Consider the following 25,508-nt stretch of genomic DNA (forward strand, 5'->3'; position numbering starts at 1 on the left):
GGAGGCCTGAGTAGGATGTCATGTTCACACTTGTGAAAGTTTTATTTTTCGATTAGCATATTTTTCATACTGTTTTTTATTGTGAGCATGTATCTTACATTACTGCTGAATGATCAAGACTTCTAAACATTCAAACACGTGTCAGCAGCTCAGAAAGACCAACATAGTTCACAGACTGTGCACAAAAAAATCCATTGACAATAGGTGTACATGAAAGCCTCTTCCCACTTCAATTCAATCAAAAACACAGATGTCCCACCCCCTCCAATACAAAATAACAGGATAGGCTTATCAGCTGTCGGTTAAAAGGTGATGCTCCTGTCGAGTTTGTCAACATATGAACCAAACCAATTGAAGCCATGTGGCAGCACCCTCCATCCACAGGTCAGGTATGTTACGCTGTGTGCTAGCTAAGCTAAAGTGAAACATTTGGTGCTACAAGCGAGCCTGTTTGGCCAAATTTATGATGGACAATGAAGGTAGCCGTACCAGGAAAAAGCAGAAAATATGCTACTTTTAAAGGGAATGGGGAAGTAAGGTTTTTTTATACAAATAACAGGGCTTCCAAATTTGATGTCAACTTGGAGTGAAATTTTTTTTGAGAGTGGAGGTAAAGGAGTAGTATTTTAGTTCATCAACCACAGACTTTCTTCTTCTTGTTCTACAGAAATCACAATCTTTCTTCTCCTTCATCTTCTTCAGCAACTACAGTTCCCGGGAGGTAGAGCACAAAATCATTGTGATTAGCTGCTCCTCATGCACGCTCATCGTGATTATTTGTTATTGCATGCATTCGGTTGAAAGTTCAAACCATCGACTGTATGTTTCAAACAGATGATTATGATGACTTTTGTGTTCACTGGCATCCTTAAAAAGTGCCAGTGCACTAACCCACTCCACGATAACTTTGCACTGGACTTCCCTGCAGGCAGCACAACATGAACTTCCATCGAGAGTCCAGCAGCATGCTTGTACTCTCCAAAGGTCCAGGGACCTTGGGGAGCCAGGTAATAATTGAAGGTGTGCTGTTGTTGTATAGACAACATTATCCCTGCTCATGGAAAACTAAAGCAGGAGTAAAAACAATCAGTTTTCTGAGGGATGTAATGTATCACGGAGAACACACATCTGACACCAAACAACTGGTAAAACACTGCTTCTCCTCATACGCCAAGTTATCCCACCTTTTAAAACCATCACCATGACAACTGTATTTCACAGAGGACTTTACACCGACTAGGAACTAGTTGTAAGATTGAAGTTGTAACTTCAGACTACATTGGAACTATCTCAGCTGGTGCAACACCTTAAATGTTAGCAGAGTGTAAACCCCCTCTTTAATGAGAAATGAAGCTACGTTTGAACTTGTTGCATAGCTGGTGAAACCCAGTGATGGAAACCAAAGTGCCTCTGTGCTTATGTGTGCTTCCTCCATATTCAAGCTCATACAGCTTTTATAGATGTCCATGTGTTTTCAATACATTGAGCCACTGTTATTAGGAGAGCATTTCATAGCATCTATTAGCAAGATATCCAAACCTTTTTCATGCAATAAATCCATACACGACAAAGTTACAGATTGGACATAGACCAAAGAGTCCTTGATGTGTCATGTTTTTCGTTTTGTGATCCAACTAATCATTGTAAACAAATCATTGTCAACTATAGATATCTAGCATGATAATTATTAGTTGCCCCTCTCTTAGTCTTGCCACAGAGTCAGATTGCCACTTCCTCCAGCTGACTGAGTGTTGCTAATACATCATGCATTCAGGCCCCTTTCACATCCTCCTCACTGTGTCTGGGTGGCGGGCTAAAGATAGCAGTCCTTGCGTCTGTATGTTAAGCAGAGTTGGACGGGAGACCTTGACTCCCTCAGAACTGTGGGAAGTTCACCGGCTTGGGCATTAATTGCCGGGGAGGGAAATGTCAGGTGCTTTTAGCTGTCGTCACAAATGATGGATGTAAAAAAACAGTGAGGTGGAGGCACCGGAGGCGCTGAAAGCTCCATTCAAATGGCTTATGAAACAGAGGCCTCTAATTACCGCTCTGCTCTCTGAGCGCACAGAATCAACACCCACCTGCCCCTGCCCGAGCCGCTCACAGCGAGGATGAATACAGTGGGAGTTATTAACTTTACATACAGAGAAAACAGTCAGTCAACAATCCACTGTTCTCTGTGCACAGAGGAACCAGCCTGCAGAGCTTTCTCTTCAGTTTGTGATGAAGATTCAGCTGTGTGAGCATGACATCCATTTATTACTTTCATCAATGAAATATCTATTCAAAAGCAGAAATTATGTACAAACCTAAGACTGACAATGTCAACATTCTTAAAACTGGTTTGTAAAAAATACTTTGGTTTCTAATCTAAAACAGAGAAAGCCACAATAACAGTGACAGCCAATTGAACCAACAACATTTCTTAGTCTCACACATTTTTTAAGGAGTGGTTTTCACATCCAACTATCAAGAAGGAGGCGCGTAGGACAACAAACTATCAATTGAAAATAAAAAATCCTTCACACTATTGCTAAGCATCACCAATTTATTCGAAAAAAAACTAAACATTTTGGTCACAGACAAATTTCCAAAGTCCAGATAAAATCATGAGAGTTATGCTGGAGTTGGGGTGTGCTCCTGAGATCTCAGTTTTTGGTGTAAGGTTCTCATCAAACTTAATCCAAACTGTTTTAAGACAGTCTTTTTCTAGTCTTGTCGTTATGATAAAATCACAACGACCAAAAGGAGAAAAAAGACTACACACTGGTGGAGTTGTGGAGAAATCTAAAATGCCTCTTTGACGTGTCCTCCTCTTTGTACCTGTACCAGTTGTAACCGGGAATATAAAGCCAATAATTGTTCTCTGAATTTGGGGGCAGCAACACTTTCTGTCCACCTTTTTTACCCCAAAGGGTCAGCCAATTCAGACCCCTTGCTTGCATTTAGTTACAAAACCACTGTAAGAAGCCAAAGAACCATGCTGACTGACATGGTACAATAAAATTACCAGATTTTCAGCAAATATGACAGATTTTTAGTATACAGGCTGTTGTTTGCAAACTGTTTGCATGTGGAGTATGTGTTTACGTATTCAACTGTTGACATGATGGCTAAGTGGCTACATTGGAGAGGCTAATTTGTTTTATGCAAGATTGGTTTGTAAGGCTTATATACAAACGTATGTCTTATAAAGTTAAACAGCTAACTTGAAGATCGTGGCCAAAGTTACATAGTTCTAATAACAGGTGACTGGGGTGTGCTGTGGTTACGAGAAGAGATGCTATACTCCCTGTTGAAAGTCATTGTACAATCAAATTAACTCTAATACTGTTTTAAGTTGAAAAAGTGACATATTGTTCATGAAAATAACCACATTTTAATGCCACTTCAAGTTACTTGAGGCTGATCTATGCCAAGATTGTGACCTGTTAAAAGGACTCAGCTCAGCTCAGGTTAGTATGAGGATGTCTCAGATGGAAACCATCTACCATCAATATTTTTCAACTGCAGAGAACCTGTTTGTCTGAGTGTCAATCTGTCTCATCTGAGTGGCAGTTCAGTCCTGGGGCTTCTTCTGGGCTGATGTTAGCTGGATCTGTGCGATGTTTCATTGCAGGTTAATAACGTCAAACATCAACATGATCAAGAGTAGTCCCAACATGTTCTCTCTTAACTAGAACATTCAAACTTACTGCCGTTTACTTCTTCAACACACTGCAGTAGAGTCTTGTCTGTAATCTCCCTCTTCATTATCTGTAGCTCCTCCACTGTCCTCTTTAAGAGTCACAGTCCAGCTGAAATCATCTCACTGTCATTTCTGTGAGTTTTCAGTGAATTGCAATAAATGGTTAACAAGGATGCCAAAATATGTACATACAGTATATATACTGTACATACAAATGTAGAATTTGTGAATATTAGAAATTCTCTGTTTGCAAGATGAGACAAGAAATACAATTTTCAAAATGCTTTTTTAATTTTTTTTAATAGACTTTAGTTAAACAATTTCCTGATTATGAGGGGAAGCAATGCTGATGACCTTCGGCAGCACATATTTACTTTAATAATGTGATGATTCGTATGTTTTTTTATTGATTGATTTGCATATTTCTAGATTACCAACTTCACACTTTCTCACATGTCATTCACTTGTGCCTTGCAGTGATTTTTAAAGACAATGTTTAGAGATCCGCCTCCGTGTTTCCTGAAGTTTGTTTCCTTAATCTCTCTGATTGAGTCGTGTGAACTATTGTATAAGAAGACCATCAGGTGGATCTAATGCTGATGTTTACACACAGAGAGGGAGTAGATTAATGTTCTCTCAAGATTAAACTTAAATCCCCCCCCCCCTCCACTCCACTTACATAAAGTCCAAACTAAACCGTGTACTTCAGCTCTGTTCTGTTTGATCTGACTCTGTCTTCAGGAGTGAGAGCTTCCACTTTCTGTGGGAGGTCTGTTTAGAGAGGGGGACATTTATTACTTAGGGTTAGAAAGAGTTCAAGGCGGTGGATGAATCTATAGAGCCCAGAGGAAGCTGAGAGAGAGCCAAGTGAATTAAGTGGGAAGTGAATGCTCATTAAGCTCTCTGCCCTTGTTCTGCCTTTTTCCAGTCGGCCATTTTAATTCATCAAGAAAAAGGAAAGGTTGCTTTTTGGCAGCTTTGAGATCATTATGGATACAATCTTCAATCATGGCAATTTTATTATTTTTTACTACAATATGAAACATTGCATATTGTAATGGAACAAACTCAATATATCAATTACACTGCGAACTATCTTACTTGGGGCTAAGTGAATACCTTATAAATCAAGATAGTAGATGCACATATCCTGGAAAAACTGATTTCATCATGAAAGAATTTACGGATCATTGCCCACAATGTTTTAATCCGGCCAAAGATCTATCTTTGTGCTATAAACTATATAACAAAGTGTCTGACAGAAGACAAATGTCCCTATGTATATCCTGTTATGAACAAGTTGTGATCAATACACAAAATATATGTTCAGAAATGTCTCGATCCCTTCAGAAGCACATTGTATAAATCAGTGCTCAGCAGTACTCAGCAGCTTGGCGCGACGCCTCACAGCTCCTGTAGGATCCGCTCAAATCTAACTCTGTTTTACTGTGAAGTAATTGAATGCTTTAATTTGCTGTGTAAGTGTTAGTTATGTGGTATGAAGAACACAGACGTCTGCAGTGTGCCGTGTTCTGGCTCAGTGGATTTGCAGAGTGAACACATGGTGAACCTTTGCTGCACACTGTTTTTCAATTAAATATTGTCAAATCTGTCTAGATGTCTACAGAACCTCTTGTACATTGACCCACCTGTTACACAATTAGATTATTTATCATCCTGTTTATTTCAGCATCTCTTCATTCCTCACCACTGCACTAGTGTGTGACTGAGAGAGTGACTGATGTAAATCGATATATGTTAATGTGTCGATGTGTGTGGTACAATATTTTCATCTGCCAAATGGGCAGGGGCTTATCCAGACTTTTTTAACTGGGGTGGCCCACCTTGGCCACTGGCTCAGGGGTGGTATGATGGTTTGTGCAGACACACAAATCATTTTTTTTAATTACCCATTCTATCCCAACTAATGATAAGTACCTGTAAGTAACACAATTAAAGTGCAAAAATACATTACTAAGCATTTTCAGTGTGCATTTCAAGTTAAACAGTCTGCATGAGTTTTTGCTTTAAAGTTTTTGGCGTGTCAGGGGGTGACCCTGCAAAGGGGGTCCTTGCAGAAAACGTTTGGTAATGACTGTCTTGTCTTCTTTTCTTTTCTCTTTCTTTTCTGTGTTGTTCCCGGCACTTTGACTTAAAATGCACCTGTTTTTTTTAATCTTTTTTTTTAATACACCTTGTGATTCTTTGCTTATTGTTTTTATGTCATGTTTGGAACACTATTGATTGCCTTGCTGTTTAAAGGTGCAAAAAATTTGATCTGACATCTCCGCAAACATTTTATCATATCATCACTACAATAATTAAAACTATAAAGAAAAAGAAACAGGGACGTCAAGTGATCGGCCTTAAGGATCCTTTTACAAAGTGTAGGTGTGTAAATAGAAGCTGTGAGCAGTAAAGAGCTTACATATGTTCTCTTTAAGATTGTAACCACCCTCTGTTAACTGACAGGCATTAATGCTCCCCCCTCTCTCCACTAACAACACTTAGATTTATAATGCAACGCCTGCTAAACACTCCCACAACGACTTAAAATTTAAAAAATAGGACAAACATACTTGTTTGAGTTAGAAGTTTGCATTTTTTGCTTGAAAACACATTTTCATCCAGTAAGTTTAGTTTTCTTTGTGTGACACTGCACCTTTTACTTTTTAAAATCAGGATCTGTCAGCAACAATTAATAAATGTCACCGTCTTCTTACACCTATCAGTACAACATTTTGTTTTTTTGTTTTGTGTTTTTCTAACACTAATATGTGTCTCTAGTCTGTCTACAAACCCTAATTATAAGAAAAGTCCATCCTCTCTGTCTTTTACCTGCTCCACTTTTCAGAAAATGTGTGCTCAAACAGGCTGTTTGGAGATTTTCCCTTCATGACATCACAAAGGGCAGTAGCCCCTCCCCCAGGTGGGTGACACTCCCACAGCTAGGTGTTTTGCTCTGCCTCCTGAGTCTGCCTTCTCACCATAAACAAAAGGGCATGGTACAAGAAACACCGAGCCACCCAAGCCCTTCCAGAGAGGGGGCGTGGTCAGACACAACTCATTTACATATTTAAAGGTACAGACACAGAAACAGCCTGTTCTGAACAGGGCTGAAATAGAGGGGTTTATAGACATGATCAAATACAGGATCAGAGTGGATTATTGGCAGGAAACTTCCCAAAGAAACTTGTTGATAAAGAGGATATGTGACCATTATGTTTCTTTTTCTTTCTTTTTCTTTTTTTTCTTCTTTTGACTGTATTACCATTAAATCAGGTGAACACATTATTTTGCAAATGTTTCAATGTGCTAAATGTTTTATGCTCTATAATCTTGTAACATTTTATTTTCATCTTACCTTTATTTCACCAGGAAGTCCAATTGAGTTTTCTTTTTTTAATGGAAACCTGGCCATGGTAGACGCCAAACACAATCACAAACACATTAACAAACAACCCAATGTTAGAAACAAAATGAAATTCAGTAAACAACAAAACATTGGACCATCAAAACAATTTAAATAGGTTTTCAAATACACAACTGGCCTTTCCTGAAAAACCACCACATGCCTCTGTCACCGCCTTCTTTATGTTGCTCTTAATTTAGTTCAGTGATACCAGTTTGTCCAATTTGAGCTCTTTTTGAAGATAATTCCATGTTGACAGTGCTCCATAAGAAAAGACAGTTTTCCCCCAGATCTGGCAGAGCTCGGGTTACTATGAAGAGCAATTTGAAGATTGCAAATGGTAATAATTAGGACTGAATTAAAAAAAGGTCACAGAGGCAATCTGGAAGTTTTTGAAGTTTAGCTTTTTATATAAAAATATATGTTACCAGTACTGTCACCTACAAATTGGAGTGTGTGTGTGTGTGTGTGTGTGTGTGTGTGTCTGTGTCTGTGTGTGTATGTGTGTGTGCGTGAAACAGAACTTAAAAGTTCTTGGACTGTATATGCAGCTTTTTATTTGCATTTATACACATATTTATAACAATCCATCACCGGCCAGTTAGTAGACAGTGCATGGGAGCAGGGTCAGTTACAGCAGCCTTGAGGGTAACATTTTAATATGTCTGAAAACACAGTCAATTCTGTGTTTTTTGTCACAGGAACACTACCCCAGGGTGGAGGCCCAGCTGTGCCACCTCTGCTCCACATCTGCCCCCCCACTGTGGCAGAAATGTTTCCTGGGTCTCTCTTTATGAGTGAGACAGACAGACAGACAAACAGAGAGAGGGAGATCTTTACTGTCAGAGGAGGAAGACAACTCTGAGCTTCTAGAAATAGCGGTTTAAAAATAGCCTCAGGCTCCAGTTATGACAAGGAGTGTCAGGGAGGCATTTAATGCAGCATGATCAGCTTAAAGGCTGACAGGCACACACCTACTGTGTCCACGTGAACTGACCAACACCTCGCCAGGATCAACTCAGGGCAATGCACTCCAGCTGTTAATATTATATCATTCACAGTTTACTGAAGCAGATATTTTTTTGTAGATGAAATTGTGAAATAAAAGCTGTGAACTTGGTCATTATTATAACTTTGTGGAGTTTTATTGTAGTTTGAGGTGGAGCTATTCCTGCTTTTACTCAGTGTATGACATCAGCTAATGGATTGCCAAAAATAATCATTTAAATAAGGGTGAGTAGTGCTGTCAGTTTCTAAGCAACACACACACACACACACACACACACACACACACACACACACACACACACACACACACACACACACACACACACACGCACGCACGCACACACACACGCACGCACACACACTTCTGCGTCATTTCCTACACAGAGAGCATCCAATTCAGCGCTGCTGACACTTGCGCACAGAGGAGGCTCCGTCTGACAGCGGACTGACTCCGGAGTTTGTTCTGTGGGCAGAACAAACACTGAGAAGGTCAGGTGTTACATTTTCATTGATAACGAGGGAGAGAGAGCCAGAGAGAAAGAGAGAGAGAGAGAGAGAGAGAGAGAGAGAGAGAGAGAGAGCTGTCTAAGGATTTCATGTGTCGGGTTTCAGAAAATCTGTGGATCTCAGAGGCACGTCCGAGTGAAGGAAGCAGCAGCTTTAGAGTGGAATTAAAACACAGTTTCACAGACATGATTTCATTGTTTTTAGAGAAGGAGGAATGCGAGCACCGAGTGAGGAGATGATGTGTTTGGGGCTGACACATCCTCGCCGTTACGCGCGTAGATCTCCGGTCACCTGTTGAAGCTGCCCGATGCGCGCTGAGCTGCCTCACGCTCTGCTTTGAACGGGAGGATCGACTCGAACAGCGCTTTAACAGATGCTCGCTCCGTCCTCCGGGTCTGTCTGAGGCTCTGAGTCCCCGTTATGTTGTAGGATGAGCGCTGATCTGGAGCGCGTTACGCTCAACACATCGGTGACCTCGGCCGGCTCGGGCGGCCGTGCGCTCTCGGCGAACGTCCGGCGGCTCCACAACGCTCTGAACCTGCTGCTGAGCGACGTGGAGAGAGAGCAGTTCATCCACTGCCTCAATGTGTACCACGCCAAGCGCAACGTCTACGATCTGGTCCAAACTCTCAAAGTGATTCTGAACACGCCGGGTAAACGCCAGCTGCTGCCAATGCTGCGCCTGGTCATCCCGAGGTCCGACCAGCTTCTCTTCGACCAGTACACCTCGGAGGGACTCTACCTGAAGACGGACCTGATCCCCAGCAACGGCAGCGCGGAGGGGTACGGGGACGAGGGCGACCCAACTCTGCAAGAATATGTCAGCTCTGTCCACGAGCAGCCGCTCAGCCCGGGCTGTCAGGACGGCTTCAGCGCCGGCGCGGAGCTGTCCGCCTCCATGGCCCCGCAGTTCTTCGAGAGTCCTTTTGGAGAATTGCGCCAGGTCACTCTCATGCGCTCCAGGAGCCACGAGGGCCTGGGCTTCAGCATCCGCGGGGGGTCTGAGCACGGCGTGGGGATCTATGTGTCCCTGGTGGAGCCCGGGTCGTCGGCCGAGAGAGAGGGGCTGAGGGTCGGGGACCAAATAGTGACCGTGAACGACCTGCTGTTTGACAATGTCACTCACATAGACGCGGTGAAGGTAGGATGTTATGCGTGTGTGAGCGCGTGAGTGTGAACTCTTCTAAAAAACCTGCAGGTTTGCCTCCACCAGAGAAGAAGAGTCAGTTACAGAGGCGTGAGGCAGCTCAGGCTGTTTGTGTTTGTGCAGACTTGTGATCCACATGTACGCTCTGAATGCTTCAGGCACAGAGAACATGTATGCAGAAACATGCTCCGCTGCTGCACAAGACAACAGTATAGTTAGTGACAGCGCTGCTCCCTCTGCAGGGCCTCAGGTCCCGTCAGAAGATCAGCTTTACTCTCTTTTTTATTAATTCTTCTACTTCACTTGACTGTGGCTTAATGCTCTGCGCCGCTGGCACAGCGTCCCAGGATGAACTCAGATATATTCAGACCAGACTGAAAGAAGTCATCTTGCTTTTTTTTTTAACAGAAGAAAACCAAAGAAAGAGGTTAAAAGTATTTGTATAGTTGTATGCTTTCATGTCACAGACAGCTGGGGTTCTTCATGAGATTTAAAATAATTCTTAACTTTTACAGTAAACCTGTACAGGAATTCCACGCACTGTAATGCAGTTTTTCAATTAGCTATATGTAAAAGGGAAAACACAACTGTTTTCTTACTTATACTAATGAAGACCTTAGAGTAAATATATAATATCCAATATAATGAATTCACAATATGAAATGAAACGGGACCTAATATAGATTTAGCATTGACTGGACTGGTCACGGAGGCTGCTTTGCAAAATTCATGTATTTATTTAGAATATTTACCATCATTACACATTGCAAACAAATTGTTTTTGCATCTGCTCAGCTGTGCAATCTGCTACATGTGCTGCAGACAGTGCTGAGAGGTTTGGTAAATGTGGGGTCAGAGGGCCCTCTGCTGGACAGATTCTGTGATGCCACTTTGAAATGGTTTATCCACAAGTACAGAGATCATTTATCAAGAGAGAAGTCGCTTCTTTTTCCCATCGGTTTCAAACAATCAGGCTAATTTTAGCAACTGGTGTATTTGCCCCCTGCTGGTTAGTAGAGAGAAATCAGGTTTTATGAAACTTTCAGGCCTTTGAAAACTGAGAGGCCATGTCCAAATCTTATATAAAGCCTATGTATATCTATGTAGTCTGCATTGTTTCTTCCTAAAAAATGATTCATATCTGAGGCATATTGACATAACAGACGGGATGCTGATACAGATACTGTATCTTTTCTTTAACGTCAAAGTGCATCTTTGCGACACACACACTCACACACGAGCCCACACTTGGACTTAAGGGAGAAACGTTGCTTTTTTGATTAAAGGAAATACAAGAATGCAAACAGACTGCACAGCAGACTAACACAGATATTTTGTGCAGCTCTGAGCACACTGTGTGTGTGTTTCTGAATCTGCTTGGTTTCTGAATTTTCAGCAAGTTTCTTTCTGTGACAATCTTTGGGCTGTTATAGAGCGTTTCCCCTTGTTGTTTACTGTATCTGACAGTCACACAGCATTAGTGGATGGATGTTTGCATTTTCTTTTTCAGATTTTATGCAAATTTGATAGAAATGAATACATTCAAGGCACTCAAAGCTACAGCTCTCCACATCAGGCCAGTCGAGAAGGGGAACAATCTCTGAAATTATGTAGATGAGGGTAACACGCCTTCAGGCAAAACTCTGTGAAAAGAAAGCATTATGGACAGTAGCCTGTTAATGTCAAGCAGCAAGGGAAATCCAAAACGAGGACTGAAATGTAGAAAACTGGTCAGACGGAAGCAATTCTGTTATTTTTTAAGAAGAAAAAAAAGATACAGTACATGATGTTACAGGGCAGGCCGGTACAGATCAAGGTTGAAGAAGCAGGAAGACAAAGGCGCAAAACAACACTTACCATTTGTTGTGAAGCAGGTTGTGATTGGCTGGCATTAAGGGTAATTAGGGAATGGCTCACAGGTGAACAGGTGGATGTGGGAGTCAGGTGACTGGGACAGGTGGAAATGTCTGAGAGCATCAGGTGGACTTTAGAGAATGGTAAAACAAAGAAAGAATAAAAGGACTGAGGCAGCAGATGATGTTCAATACAACTTGGTTTGGTCCTTCTGTTATTGTTGGGATCTACAGATCCTTCAATATAACTTCAGAGGGATGCTGCTGTTGTTGTTTGTGAGGTTTTCATTTGAGTGGGAATGTTGATGATAAAACCTGTCATGCACCCTTTTTTTTACTACTTTACTTTAGGATGTAAATGACAAACAGAGAAATGGACTGTTTTGGTTGCAAAGTAATCTAACAGGACAAACATGCCATTCTCTATCAGTTTGTTAAAATGGACAAAATGAGCCTCTCCCCCATGGCTTCAGGTAGATTCTATCAGGTTTCAACCCATCTGTAAAGAAATGCACTTCCTGCGATCTTCACTAGGAAGCATGATTCGTATATTTACAGATCTATGGAGACCAGTCATCTACATAAGTGCAAACAAGGCATTATGCTCAAAGTCTGTTATGCATACAGATACAGACTGAGCCTTCTGCCCGCATTCTGCATCATTTTGTTCGTATCTCTGCATGTTTTCTGGAAGCTTACGGATTCAGACTGGAAATAACGGGGGCAGTGTTGAGCAGTGTAGCCAACAGTTTGAGCCAGATCTGCAAAACAACGAGGAAAAATACTTTAGAAAATGGCAGAACTATTTGAGGAAAGATAGAACAAGTTGGCTAGGAACTATAAGCATATGATGTTAGCTAGCCCAGGCACGGGGTCAGACAACTACAACAGAACAGCTGAGTGGAGGTCAGAAGGCAGCGAAGGAAAAGTGAAGTCCGTTCAAGACCGTGCCACCTCTAGGGTATGCATTTTTTAATGTCCATCCCAACATAAAGGACATGTAGGATTATATGCCCAGGGCTGGTTATAATATTTACAACTTGTGTATCTAATTTCATACATAAAGGAAGTATGAGTGAGCCTTTATAACAATCTGAGCCTGTCAGTGAAAAAAAAAATCACTAATTTCTTAAGACACATATGAGCCAAAGGATCATGATGCATTACAGCCTGTGTTACGACTCAAAGCAATCTACTGAAGCAATATCAAAACTAATCGTGCCATTTAGACCCCAAAAAACTGGTAATATAGCACCCAGGGTTAAAATACTGAAGCTCCTTTGTAGGAGGAAATCCTCCTGTCCTCCTGCATTCTTGAATGTCTACATCGATAAGATCGAGAGTCTTCTGGTTGAAGCAACAGAAAAATGATGTGAGAGAGGAAAAAGTGTGTGGGAGGAAACACAATGAAGAGAGTAGATGCAGCGAAGGTCTCAAGGGGAGAATACATGATACTCAGTTGTTGTGGCTGAAAAAAAGGTTCTTAAATAAAGACAACAGAACCCTTTTGTGATTTGAACAAATGCCCTAACAGAACATAATGTAATATTTTAGAGAAGTAGACTGACATTGAATAATAATTGTCAATTTTTTGCACCTTGTCTGCAGTGAAACGTTACTCTTCTGCAGACATATAATGCCTTGTAATGTACTGTTTTTTTTTTTTTTTTTACAAGACCTTGCAAGCTTTTCTCCCTGAGTCAGACTCTAATACATACTCTAATAAATCTACAGCAATTTCCAAACAGAAACAGGACTTTTTATTCCTGCAGGCTGAATGGCTCGGGCCTTGGGTAACATCTATTTGAAGAGCAAATAAAGAGGCTGTTTCACCTGCCTATATTCAATCAATGCACCACGAGGGGAAAAACAAGCAGAACAGCTGCTTTTACCTAAGCGGCAACCTCTGGTCTTGAAAAGGAAAGCCAATGGGGAAGTGCAAAATCCTGAATTCGTCCGCTTGAGGCTGGCTCCAGGAACACCGAAAGTCACATACAAACCACAGGCAAAAAAAACGTTTTTACAGCATAAATTAACATGTTTACAGTCTGGTACAGAAACAAAATAGGTTTGATTAGTTATTGCCATCACTGGCAAACACTGTACGGGCGGTGATTTTTTTTCAAAGAGCTCCTCTTGATACGTGTGCTTAACGGCGCTTAGCTTAGCTGTGGGCTGTATTTAAGAGCAGGAAGGAGAAAGAAAGGAAGGACACACCTGGTGTTTTATCATGCATCCAGGCGTAATGAAACCTAAAATGTGTCTCTAGTGATCAATTGTGTTAAGATCTCACTCTTCCTGCTCCTTATGCAAACAGACACGTAGCTTTAATCAACTTTATTAGAGAGATAAAGAGAGAGACAGACATAAAGAGGGAGCAATGATGTGGATGAGTGAGAGAGGGGGAGTGTGTACCTCAGCAGAACTGTTGATGTGATCTTAACACTTCCTCGGTCATGAAGCTGGATGTTTCTCTTGACTCCACTTCAGACTGGAGTCTCTTACTGTAACAGGTAAAGATGGACAGATAGATCCGGGTTATGAATCATTGGTATCCTCATGGTGCTGCGTTACTCAGTCCCTTCAAGAGGTCAGGATTCTGCTATTGCTCAAATTTAACCAAATTCAACACATTTTTTTACAACCATGCAATTTTGTTCCACCGCTGTAACTTGACCAATGAAGCAATTTACCCCTAGTGCACTTCATCATGCATGTCACCACTTTCTTATTTGATGTTCAAAATATGGACCCTCTTAGCTCTGCCATGTTGTATCACAGTACTTATTACTGTGTCTTTAACGCTGCAAGACAACTTTTTTCTATAAACCAGATGAAGCTTCGGTGCAGGTGTGATCATTTCTCTTTGATGAGCTTCATGATCCAGCCTCAAATAATAATAATCATAACACTAAATCCAGTCCTCCATGTCTTCTTCAGATCATTTATTACCTGCCACTTCCTGGTGTCGTGTTGTGTTTACCATTCTGAAGTTGTTTATAACTTTCACAACGGTCACATCTCCGTTACAGGTGTCCAGGCACTTTCTCATAATTTTTCCTCAAATCTGTCAAAAATCAAATGCAATGTGCCCGGAGCGATGTTATTGCAAGTTGAAAGCAGGGTCTTAGGACTCATGTTGATTCCAGGTGTTAAGAGGTCATCGGTGGAAGAGTCATGAGGTGATTCAACCTAAAATAGCTCTGTTGAGAAAATGTGGAGCTGTTCCTTTGTTCCACATTGTTAAGTGTGTATTCACTTCAACTGAAATAGCCACTGAAAGATAAGTGGTGGCAATTTTCCTTAAGGACTCTCAAAGCAGAAACAATCTGGTAAGAAATCATTAAGCTTGGGAGTCCTTTACTTAACAAATTACTACCTCCTTTAAACAACACGGTCAGGATGATTGTTGGTAGGACTTACATTCCTGTTGAACCTTCTTTTCCTGAAGGTTAGACCCCACAGATAAACACATGGAACTATGAAGCCAGAGCAGATAGCTGACACTTGGTTTCTCATCCTTGCAATGGGAAGAGGATAAATGTTCAAAATGATTCATGACAGCAGTAAAACACTTTATTCAATAAATATGTTCAATAAAGCTCTTTTTCCTTGCATGGCCTTGTTCTTACTGAAACACTTTATGCTTCCTGCGCATCCATAATTACAGCTCCCCTGGGACCAGCGTGCCGTTTCATTATCAGACTGCATTAATATTCAGAGGCATGTTGATGCAGATTTATGTTTCCAGCTCCTGCTGAAGGCCCGGTGCTCTCCTCGTCCCAGGTCCCTGCACCTCCCTGTTCTCACAGAGAGCTGACTCCTTCATTACAGCGCTTAATGAAGCTGCTAACATTTAAGTCCTGCTGCACTGAGGCCTTCCCCTCGTCTGAAGCGTGACTTCAAAGATGTTTACCAGTAGGGTGCTAAAGGCAGCCGCATACACAGAGGAGCTCATTTGTGAATGTAAGTGTTTTTAATCTAGATTAAGTCCAGCTATTCTGTAAGAACAGCGACGTGGAGTAAGACTTGGGAAGTTAATGAGTGGACTTACCCTGAACACGAGTAAGAGTAACCTTTAAGAAAACCTTCAAGTTATTACAAAGACTGAAAGGATTAAAGTCTTTTGGTTTGAGGAGTTCTTTATTTACATCAAATTGGAAGCACTGATTTGACCTCCATATACTGACGTCAGTATTAAACAAAAAAACAAATGCACAGACAATCACAGTGGAGAGGTGGGAGGAGCTTTCCCTGCTTCCTGTAAAGATCCGTCCTGTAAAGCCATCGTTTTAACGACCTCCATGTTGAAAAGAGCTGAAACCATCTCACTGGAAATATCTCATTAGACATTGTGATATTATTATTATTATTGTTGTGATGGTAAAATGGTTCATATCCTTATATTCTGTACAAACCAACCCAGACATAAGAATTATATCATCAAACAAGAAGAGATATATTTTTAAGCCCTCCAGAAGTTAAAGGGAAAATCAGCTGATTTTCAACCAGCTGTTTATCACTATGCTATTGATATTTCATGTGAATTAACTATGTTTCAGTCCCCTCGGTGTTAACTAGGAAAGCTCCCTGCTCATGAGTTTTCAGATGCCTTTTGAACTACAACCGGAGTCAGACTCTAAACATCAGGTCTGAGATCAGCTGGTGAAGACACAATGGAAGAACGTGGCAGAAAGCAATGTTACTGTGTGGTTTTAATGCTGTCATGTTGGAGTCAGACATTCAGGGATACTTATACGAGCCAGAATACAGTGTGGAGGAAATACAGCTTGCAGAGGAGTGTTAGGCTGCTGCAGCACAGGGTGAAGCAACATATGCCAGTGTTACAGTTTCGACGAGTGACAATTTTAACTGGAGACTTCAAGCCAAATGTGTCTGTGGTTGTCGTGGTAACAGCATATGTTGAAAGCAGAAAGGGTACATCTAATTTAGTTTTTTATTATAATGTCAAAAATACTCATCGGTATCAACTACGACATCCAGCAGACACGATCACTTTTAAAACAGTAACACCAGTGAGGCGAGAGAGGGGAAGAGCCAGTTCAAGACGGGGACAGCTGCTGCTGTTGCTGCGGTAATTGTAATTGTGCACCAATAAAAACTGAATTTGGAGTTGTTGTGCTGCAGTGAATTTCACCTTTTCCAAATTTCTTCTGGTTGAAGTTGCTGACTGCATTAAGGAAGGGGCACAAGCACCATTTCTCACAACGTTCTGGATCCTCTAAAGGAAACCACCGTATCTTGTTTACTCTTCGCTTCAGGACACCGACCGGAACGATTCATGTTGGTGCATATCGACTTTTTATTTTAACATACGTTGTCTAAGCACTTCTTTGTTCTTTGACAGGTCAACACATTGAAACCTTGTTTGTATTTACTTTTAATCAAAAAACGCTGATGAATGCTTAGTGCTGAAACGCGTCTGTTGTTGTTTTGTACGCTGCTCTTACCCAGATAAAGGAACATTTAGTGTGCTGACTTTTCTGTCTCTTTTTTTGTCTTGTTGTCACTTTATTTATTGTCCTTTTTTGCTGATTTTATTTACTTTTAATAACCCTCCAGACATTCTTGTCAAGCCTATCCAATTGCATAAGGCCTGGGAGTGGCCTTTGAAGTCAACAAGCCTAATGCATTCTGGGTGTTGAAGTTTTGAACCCTTTGACCGGAAGGGAACGACACAGCCCTTTTCTGAAATGTCTTTGGTTATGAAGCACCAATTTCAAAACATTTTTCTTCTCTCTATATTGCATCCAAAGTCTAGTTTTGTGATAAGTCTATCTTGCAAGCAGCAAATCCCCCCCCCCTTAAAGTCTTTAAGCTTTTTTTGATATTCTCAATTTTTAGGAGCAGAAGGATGTTTTAAGAAATTCATTTGCAATAAAGACACGTCATGATTATTATTTTAACTTCTTGTAATGTCACTTCATGGAGAGAATTCAAATACTTCATACCAAGTAAATGTGTTCAACTTGAAGATTATGGATACCGTGGTCTAATTTTATGATTTGGATTTTAAACGTCTATTTTTCAACGATCTCACTGCACCATTTCTTTTCATTTTTATGAGCTCCGTGGCTCTTTGCTGGCCTTGTCATTTGCTCAATCCAGACTGAACATCTCTAAAATGATGAAACGCATTGCTATTCATGTCTCCCTCAGGATGCATCATAATGACTTTATCCTTTGGTTTAATCCTATCACTACATTACCATTTGAATGTATTCATGACCAAACATCTGCAGATCTATTGTCTTCAAGCCTGAGCTCAGATGACCCTGATGACATCACTGTGACATCACTCTCAGACTTGACAGGCTCTTGTAGAAACCTTTTTAAAAAACTGCCATTACCAACGCTGCTAGCAATAGTAATACATATGAACAACAGATACTGTGATTACTGTGACCATCAACATGTTGAACTTGTCACATCACCTCTTTTTCATTTGATCTGAGGTGACTGGCGGACTCCGAGCATGTGTGGTCTCTGGGTATTCTGTCAGTCTAATGCTGTTGTAAGCTTCTCTTTACAAGATGACAAGAAATTAAGCTCAGCTGTTCCTGTGCTTCCGCCTAATCCCAAATTCTACACACATAGACATGTAGAAGTCACCGTTATGCAAGGTAGCGTTTCTTTTGTGGGCTTTTTTGCACACACTCACACACGAGGAAAGTATTTAACTGTAAGCAAAATAGAGCTGGTCTAGTGAGAAACTCACTCTTCTTCTTCCTCCTCTTCCTCCTCCTCCTCGTCAGTTTATTCATTCAGGAGGAAGCAGTGCAGCCAGCAGCTCACTCACAGACCTCCAAACCTGATGCTATTTTTACACCAACAGGCATTAGGGCAGAGACCTTTATCGAGAAGCCTCCAAATCCCTGAAAGCAAACACAGCAGCAAAGAAACGTGAAGAGGGACAGATGTTAAATTCATGGGATAGGTTCCTCTGTGTTATTACTCTGATGGGTTAAACGTGTACCAACATGAAAAAACCAGATCGAACACGGGACAGAGATTTCATTTCCCATTTAATTTTCCATTTCCGCCACCTGCACTCAGCCATCAATATGCACAAACCTCGCTGCACACAGGATGCTGCGCCTGCTTCCATCACTGCAAGGTGCTTTTTGGAGGATTTTCTTTACATATAAATTTATACCATCGGCTATGATTATTCCTGTGCAACTTCGGGTTTGCAGCATCAAAGGGACTGTAATGGTATTCAAAAGAACTGTGGCCCTTTAAATTGATATTTCATCCAACTCACAAAAACTCTTTCTACTCCTACTGGTATGTTATAAAAAAAACAAGACCGGAGAGAAATTTAATGAAATAAATCAAGTTTCTTTATCATGAAAGCATTTTTGAAGGTCTTGTGCAAAAGTATTGTTGTACATTGAGCCCAGCGTGCAAAGTGAGTGTACAAATCTTGTAATTCACTTTTAAAGCTGGGTACACACTACAAGATAATCAGGACGATTTGAGGCCGTATTATAATTTCAGATCACAAATATTAAACATGATCCTTATTATTTTATCTTTAATATTCATGATCTGATACCCTTTTCCTGTGGGGGGAACCTGTGAACCATAAAAACCTACCTGATGATGTTTTGCCTAAGGTGGGTCCACAGTTTAAGATACGCTGCCTGGTTGCTAATTAATAATAATACATTTCAAAATGTATATGTGCGATCCGATCTCCTGTTCTCTCCCATTTTCAAAACCTGTAAATATTTAAAAAATATTTCAGTGTAGGCCAGGCTTTACTGTAACTGTAGTTTTTTGCATTCATTTAACCATACAGATGTTCCCTATGTATTTGACAGGCAGAAAACAGCCTGTTAAAATAAAACACAACAGTACATTCTTACGCCTCTGAGACGCTGATGACTTGACATGTAATGTGGGTTTTTGCTAACACTGGATGAGAACACCATGTCAAGAAAACAGCTTAATAACATGTTTGATGTCTTCACTCGCAGACTAAGTAACTACTGTCATGTTAGGGTCGTGAGACAAAGGGATAGAACCCAGATGCAGACTATCAAAATACAGTTAATTGACAAAGAGACAGAACATAAGGCTCCAGGAAAACCAATAATCCAAGGTGGAAAAACACACAGAGGCAGGATATGCAGCAAAACAAGAGGGACGGGTGGGACAAAATGAAACTAACTAACTAATTACTAACCAGTGAAATAAATAAATAAAAAACTAAACAAGAATGATTGATGACAAATACCAGCAACCAATGTTAATATTTACGATCTGCTGCCCTGAACTTATTAGCATTCCTTCACTTATTAGCCCCTTTCACAAATCAACTCCGGACAATTTCCAGCATTTTCAGGACATTTAGGTCCGGAAATGTTCAATGTTTTTCTTTAAATCACATGTACAACACAGAAGCGGTGAGTAGTTTTCAGGGATGGCTCCTGTGTCTATATTGCATAAAAAAGGGAAAGGTCTGCAAACTGTTCAGCTCCCAATGAGCAACTTTATTAAGAGCAATGTTCAGGCCTTTGGATCGAAACGTTGCCCTTAATGAAGTCGCTCATTGGGAGCTGAACAGTGTGCAGACCTTTCCCTTTTATCTGCAATCTATACCTTGATTGTCCTGCACCTGTATGCAATTTTTTTGGATGTGCGCACACTAGTCTTTTTTCTCTTTTTGAAGTTTTTTCCTATATCTATATTGAAATCACTGCAGCATGTATAAGGACGTTACCACAAAACAAACAATAGACATCAATATACAGACAAGCGAGGCGAGCAGTAAAGAGTATGAAGAGTACACGCTATGATTCTAAAAGTTTCTATATACATGTTACCTCAGCTGAGGATCTATTCTGCCCTGAGAGAACATGGTCGGTAGATAATCAATGGAACGACGACACTTCACAGCTGATTTAAAGCTGTGACTCTGAACATAACCTGGTCCAAGATCTGAGTCCTCATCACCAGTCTGTCACTGTCTCTGTTCGCTCTGTTTCATCTTGTCTGAGCTGTCACCTAGACCTCTCACACTTCTGTACACTCGTCTTGTTCACCTCTCAGACCTCTCACTCGCCCGTCCATCTCTCTCTCTGTTTCTACGTCGTGTCTCTCTTCCTGTCTTCTCTCCCTCCCTGGGGAGAGTTGTGTTTCCTGTTTGGAAACTCTGCCAGAATATTAAAACCGGAATTTCTCCGCAGAGAAATGTGAATCAACCAAATCTGCCTCGCCACCAGAAACTTAAAATGAGCCGAGATGGATTCATGGGGGTTTCAATGTTTGCTCTGCAGAGAGAACATCGATCTGCTTCTGTTTATTTCTGTGAGATTAGGATTCTGGGAGCTGAGGCTCAGCTGTCTGTTCAACTAAAGCCGAGGTGTAAATAATAAGAAGATGAAGATGTATATATAGACCTTTATGTAGACACACACATATATCACCTTTATGTAGACACACACAGTTCAAACAAAGACTAAATGGAACAACATTAAAATGTTTTTTTTAAGGGGAACAGTCTGGTATAAAGACAGATAGTAGTGACACGCTTGTTTCAAATCTTATCTTTGCTAATTTAAATGATTTTTATTATTGTAGAGCTTTGATTGTGCAGTCACATCAAAACAAGGTGATAAATTCTTCATCTAAGTTAATCACTGTCAACACAGCCATGAAGCTACAGTGACTACAGACAAGACTAATAGCATTACAGTCAGAGAGGTTTAAATGACATATATGTATGACACCTTCTTACAAGGAGTTCAATTTTATAGTTGCCTTGAAATACAAAATCTAAACAATACTAAGATATTTTTGTGTTTGTATTAGCTAAAACCAAAATCTTTTTTACGTTCAGCAACAAAAACATTTTGTATCGTGGTTTTGGTTAAAACAGTACTTCAGCATTGATTTCTAGTTTCACACATTTTCTTGATCTCCTGATTGAAGAATGTAGACTGTAAACATGGACGTAGTCTTAGTGATGTCACCCATGAAGAAGAGTTTTGAAGCCCATCAGAGGAGGTCGCCATATTGGAAATACTGTCTCAAACTAACCTTCAGTCAACCTAGTAAGAGGCAAAGAGGTGGACCTTTGTTCTCCTGACAAACACAGCGCACACCCGTCACTAAATCAGTTTAGCCACGCCCCTCTTTCTATGATTAACCACCTTTTTTTTTTTACAGGCTGTAAACATTTTTAATTCTGCTGTTAAAATTGGCTTTATTAAATGGTTGTGTATGTGACTTCGGGTGCTATTGCAGCCAGCCTCTAGTGGACACTCAAAGAACTGCAGTTTTTTGTTGCACTCCTGCATTGGCTTCATTTTTCAACACTGAAGGGTTGCTGCATGTTGAAGATCAAACGTTCCAGCAGAAAGCTACCTTACCTGTCCTATATGTAATGTGGTCATGCTGACGGACACCAAAAAGCGTTGCTTTTGCAGGGCAAGAATTATATTTTTAACTGAAATACATCACATCACCACGCTCTCAAAGCCAACTCACCAAAATCATCAGGTTACAAAAAAGGAAATGTGGGGCACGATGACATCACAGTTAAAAAAACATTCTGACAAACATTTAGTATTTCATGAATTTTGGATGTGAAATCGCTATGAGCACAGGACTCATTTAGCAATTTGAACTTCAAAACTTCAGGAGAAGATCATGGTTTGGGTTTAAATAACACTATATTGTAAGCTAAATAACCCTTACTCTATGGCATAACTATCATAAATGTTTATTTAATCAGCATCATGTTAAGAAACAAAGTGACATGTTGTAGTTAATGATCAGTATAACACAAGGTCAGCCATGCATTATGCTAACCTGCCTGTATTCACTGCACTTCAGTCGTGTGTGACATGAAAGCATACATTACTGTGATTGTGCAGCCTGCAGGGAATCTTTCTGCCAATGCTCCGCTGAATGCATCACTGCAATGCAACATCACATGCATAGCCTGGTGGGATCTGTTGTCTTTGTTTTGAATGGAGGGTCTGTCAGAGCAGGTACAGAGCAACACGACAGTGCTGCTAAACGCCTGAGTGGTTGTTGTGTCATGCTAATCCTGTTGTGGTCCTCAGGTATGCAGTGGTAGAGATATTTCTGTGAGTTTATTCGCATTAATTGTCTCCCCACAGCTTTGAGGAGTAGGCAGGCGTCTCCTGGTTCCTGTCCTTGAGACGTAGAGACGTTTTGTAAGACATACTGCAGGGAGGGCGAACAGGGGAATTACAGCTTTTAATGCAATACCAGATATCATGCAGTCAGTGTCATCAACATGAATTACAATGAAGGTCCCTCTCTGCATGAGCACCGCTGCAGACAAAGTCAAGGGCAACCTTGTCTGAAGTTATATTATAAACTTTAATCAATATTCTTACATAACAATGTATCAGTGACAGTAAGTAAACGATGTAACAGTGTTAAAGGGGTCAGGGATATTTATAGTGAAGTCCAGTTCATTGTTAAGCTGTCTATTCTTTGACTTCAGTGCCCTTAAATCTCTAACAGCGTGTCACAGCAGACAGCTTTTATCAGTGAAAACACCAGAAAGACAGAGGAGCTGGTGAACAATGTAGGACATTTACAGCTAGTTAGACAGATATTTCAGGAGTTGGTGGAGACCAAAAAAAGAGCTAAAAGTGAGAGTAAATACTGGACCTACGTATGTCAGGTCCCAGGAACACTACTCCTAATAAAGATTATATTTCTCTGTTACTGCTTGTTGTATAAACAAGCAGCAGCTTTCTACCAAGTTTGACCTATCAGCTTAAGGGCGATGACACTTTGCTGTGTTGTATTCAGAACATGTTCATTCTACCTCCGATTGGCAGGAATTTTATCTTCTAGTAAACTTGTTTTTTTTTCTACTAAATCATCTATTATTTATAGAATTTACATGGCTCTGCAGGAATTGTCAAAATACTGAACAAATGATTGTCAGTCGGATCAGAATTGGCAGTGTAGTAAAAAGACTGGACTACTCATCTTACCTAAATGCATGTTTCACTTGTCAGATACACACTTACCTTTTTCTTTGCTGTTCCTGCTAATACCACATGTCATTTTACCATTATAACTTGCATTGTTAATCAATTGCATTAGTTGTTGTTGGTCTGTTTGTTTGTCTCGTTCTGTCTCTCTCCCTGTAAGACCGACAGCAAATGGTTTTTCAACGTCAGTCTGGTTCTGCTCGAGGTTTCTGCGTGTTGGAGGAAGTTTTCCATTGTAACTTTGCTAAATGTTGCTAAGTGCTGTGCTCGTGGTGGATTCATGTTTGGTCTCGATAAATAATTACAAAGAGCTTATTCTCGTAAATTTACGCGAATAAAGTCGTAAATTTAGGAGATTAAACTCGTAAATGTACAAGTTCGAGACCAGCCTGCGCAAAAATGATGAAAGTAGAACTCTTAAAGTCTTTTCCTCTGCAGACAACTTCCTCCAAGTCAGTGTGCTTCTTTCTTCGGAAAAGCCACAGTTTCTTCAGTATCTTTTCAGGGTGCTGATATTGAAAAGACAATGTGAAGATGATGATGTGCCAAAAGCATGTGTAGTTTCTTATCTGCATAAGTAAAGCCCCAACACAACTATTTGTGTCTGTTATCGGTCTGCCTTGTTAAAGTGTCTCATGTGCAGAGACAGTTTGTGTCCTGTTCATCATTTTACAGATAAACGTAATAAAGTTCTTGCAAAATGAAGTGAAAACTTCTCTTCGACTAATTGTTTATACCGACTACACAAGGAAGTAGCCTATTTCCTTATTAGTGAAACCTTTAGGACAAGATGCTCCATGTTTGTCATTTGAGAACAGGATGCTGCTGCTCTTCTGATATAGACTAAAATAACAACTTTATTCTTTAAAGACTTTAAGAGTTCTACTTTCATCATTTTCGCGCAGGCTGGTCTCGAACTCATTAATTTATGAGATTAAACTCCTAAATTTACGAGATTAATCTCAAATTATTATTATTATTATTTTTTTAACATGGCCCTAATCCCCCGTCGTACAAAGAGGTTTCATTTACAGTATGATAATCAATAAAGAAAGCATTATCACAATATAGAGTTCATGCTGTTTCTGATGCTCATAAGTCAATGCAGTTTAGTTTGAGTGATGCTCGTTTCTCCACTTTGCTGAAGGCTGAAAACAATTCAAACCCTGATGGGACTCTTTTATTTATCACTGTATAAGCCATAGTGTCTCACCCTAGTCAGACTTTCCTTTAATATATAATTTTAGTGCCTGTATTGATGCCATATTTGTATTTTCAGTTTGTAGATAGAGCACGTTTTAATATAATATTTCACAGCGGCGTGCAGTGGGTCTAGCTGTGGCCACTGTTTGATTTTATTTTTAAACAATGACTGCCTCATTGTACTTGTGTGTGGAGAAATAACATTACGTAACCACAACCAAATGACTCCGCTCACACATCAGGCCCTCAACAAGCTCCAAAAACAGCAGCTCTAAGTCAGATTGCTCCATGCCGGATGGAGGAGGAGGAGGAGGAGGAGGAAGTGTTTCAGCAGGAGAATTTATCCTTTGTTGTCAGTTTGATAAGGCCAACACGACGTGACCGCCTGTTAATAGAACAAACCTTTCTGACTGCTCGTCTCCCTCTGCTGCTTTCCCTATCAAAACTCAGCTGCTGCACGCTGATGCTGCTGCTGCTGTTGTCAAGTGTCCTTGAACGCAGCTCTCCATTTTTCTAAACGCATATTCTAGAAAGCGGGCATCAGTGTGTGGGAGAGGCCGATGGGAATCAGCTCCCTGATGTGGAGGAGGAGCCTGACACGTACTGTAGCTACTGTACTTCAGAAAGCAGCACAGCTGTCACACGTTTTGTGTGTGTGTGTGTGTGTGTGTGTGTGTGT

General features: G+C 40.6%; 2 protein-coding genes across 3 annotated transcripts in view; one reads left to right on the plus strand and one right to left on the minus strand.

Annotated features, from left to right (window-relative positions):
* Positions 1-25,508, minus strand: part of dpp7 (dipeptidyl-peptidase 7) — a 196,202-nt gene that overhangs the window by 36,949 nt on the left and 133,745 nt on the right. The gene's annotated exons all lie outside the window — the stretch shown is intronic.
* LOC132973823 (whirlin-like) overlaps positions 7,713-25,508 on the plus strand; it is a 92,172-nt gene continuing 74,376 nt past the window's right edge. For both annotated transcript variants that reach the window (XM_061037436.1, XM_061037437.1), the window contains exon 1: positions 7,713-9,756. In XM_061037436.1, coding sequence (XP_060893419.1) covers positions 9,046-9,756 — 711 coding nt within the window. In that variant the 5' untranslated portion in view covers positions 7,713-9,045. The remainder of the gene's footprint in view (positions 9,757-25,508) is intronic.

This window comes from Labrus mixtus, chromosome 5 (assembly GCF_963584025.1).
Source record: "Labrus mixtus chromosome 5, fLabMix1.1, whole genome shotgun sequence".
In the NCBI taxonomy this organism is placed as follows: domain Eukaryota; kingdom Metazoa; phylum Chordata; class Actinopteri; order Labriformes; family Labridae; genus Labrus; species Labrus mixtus.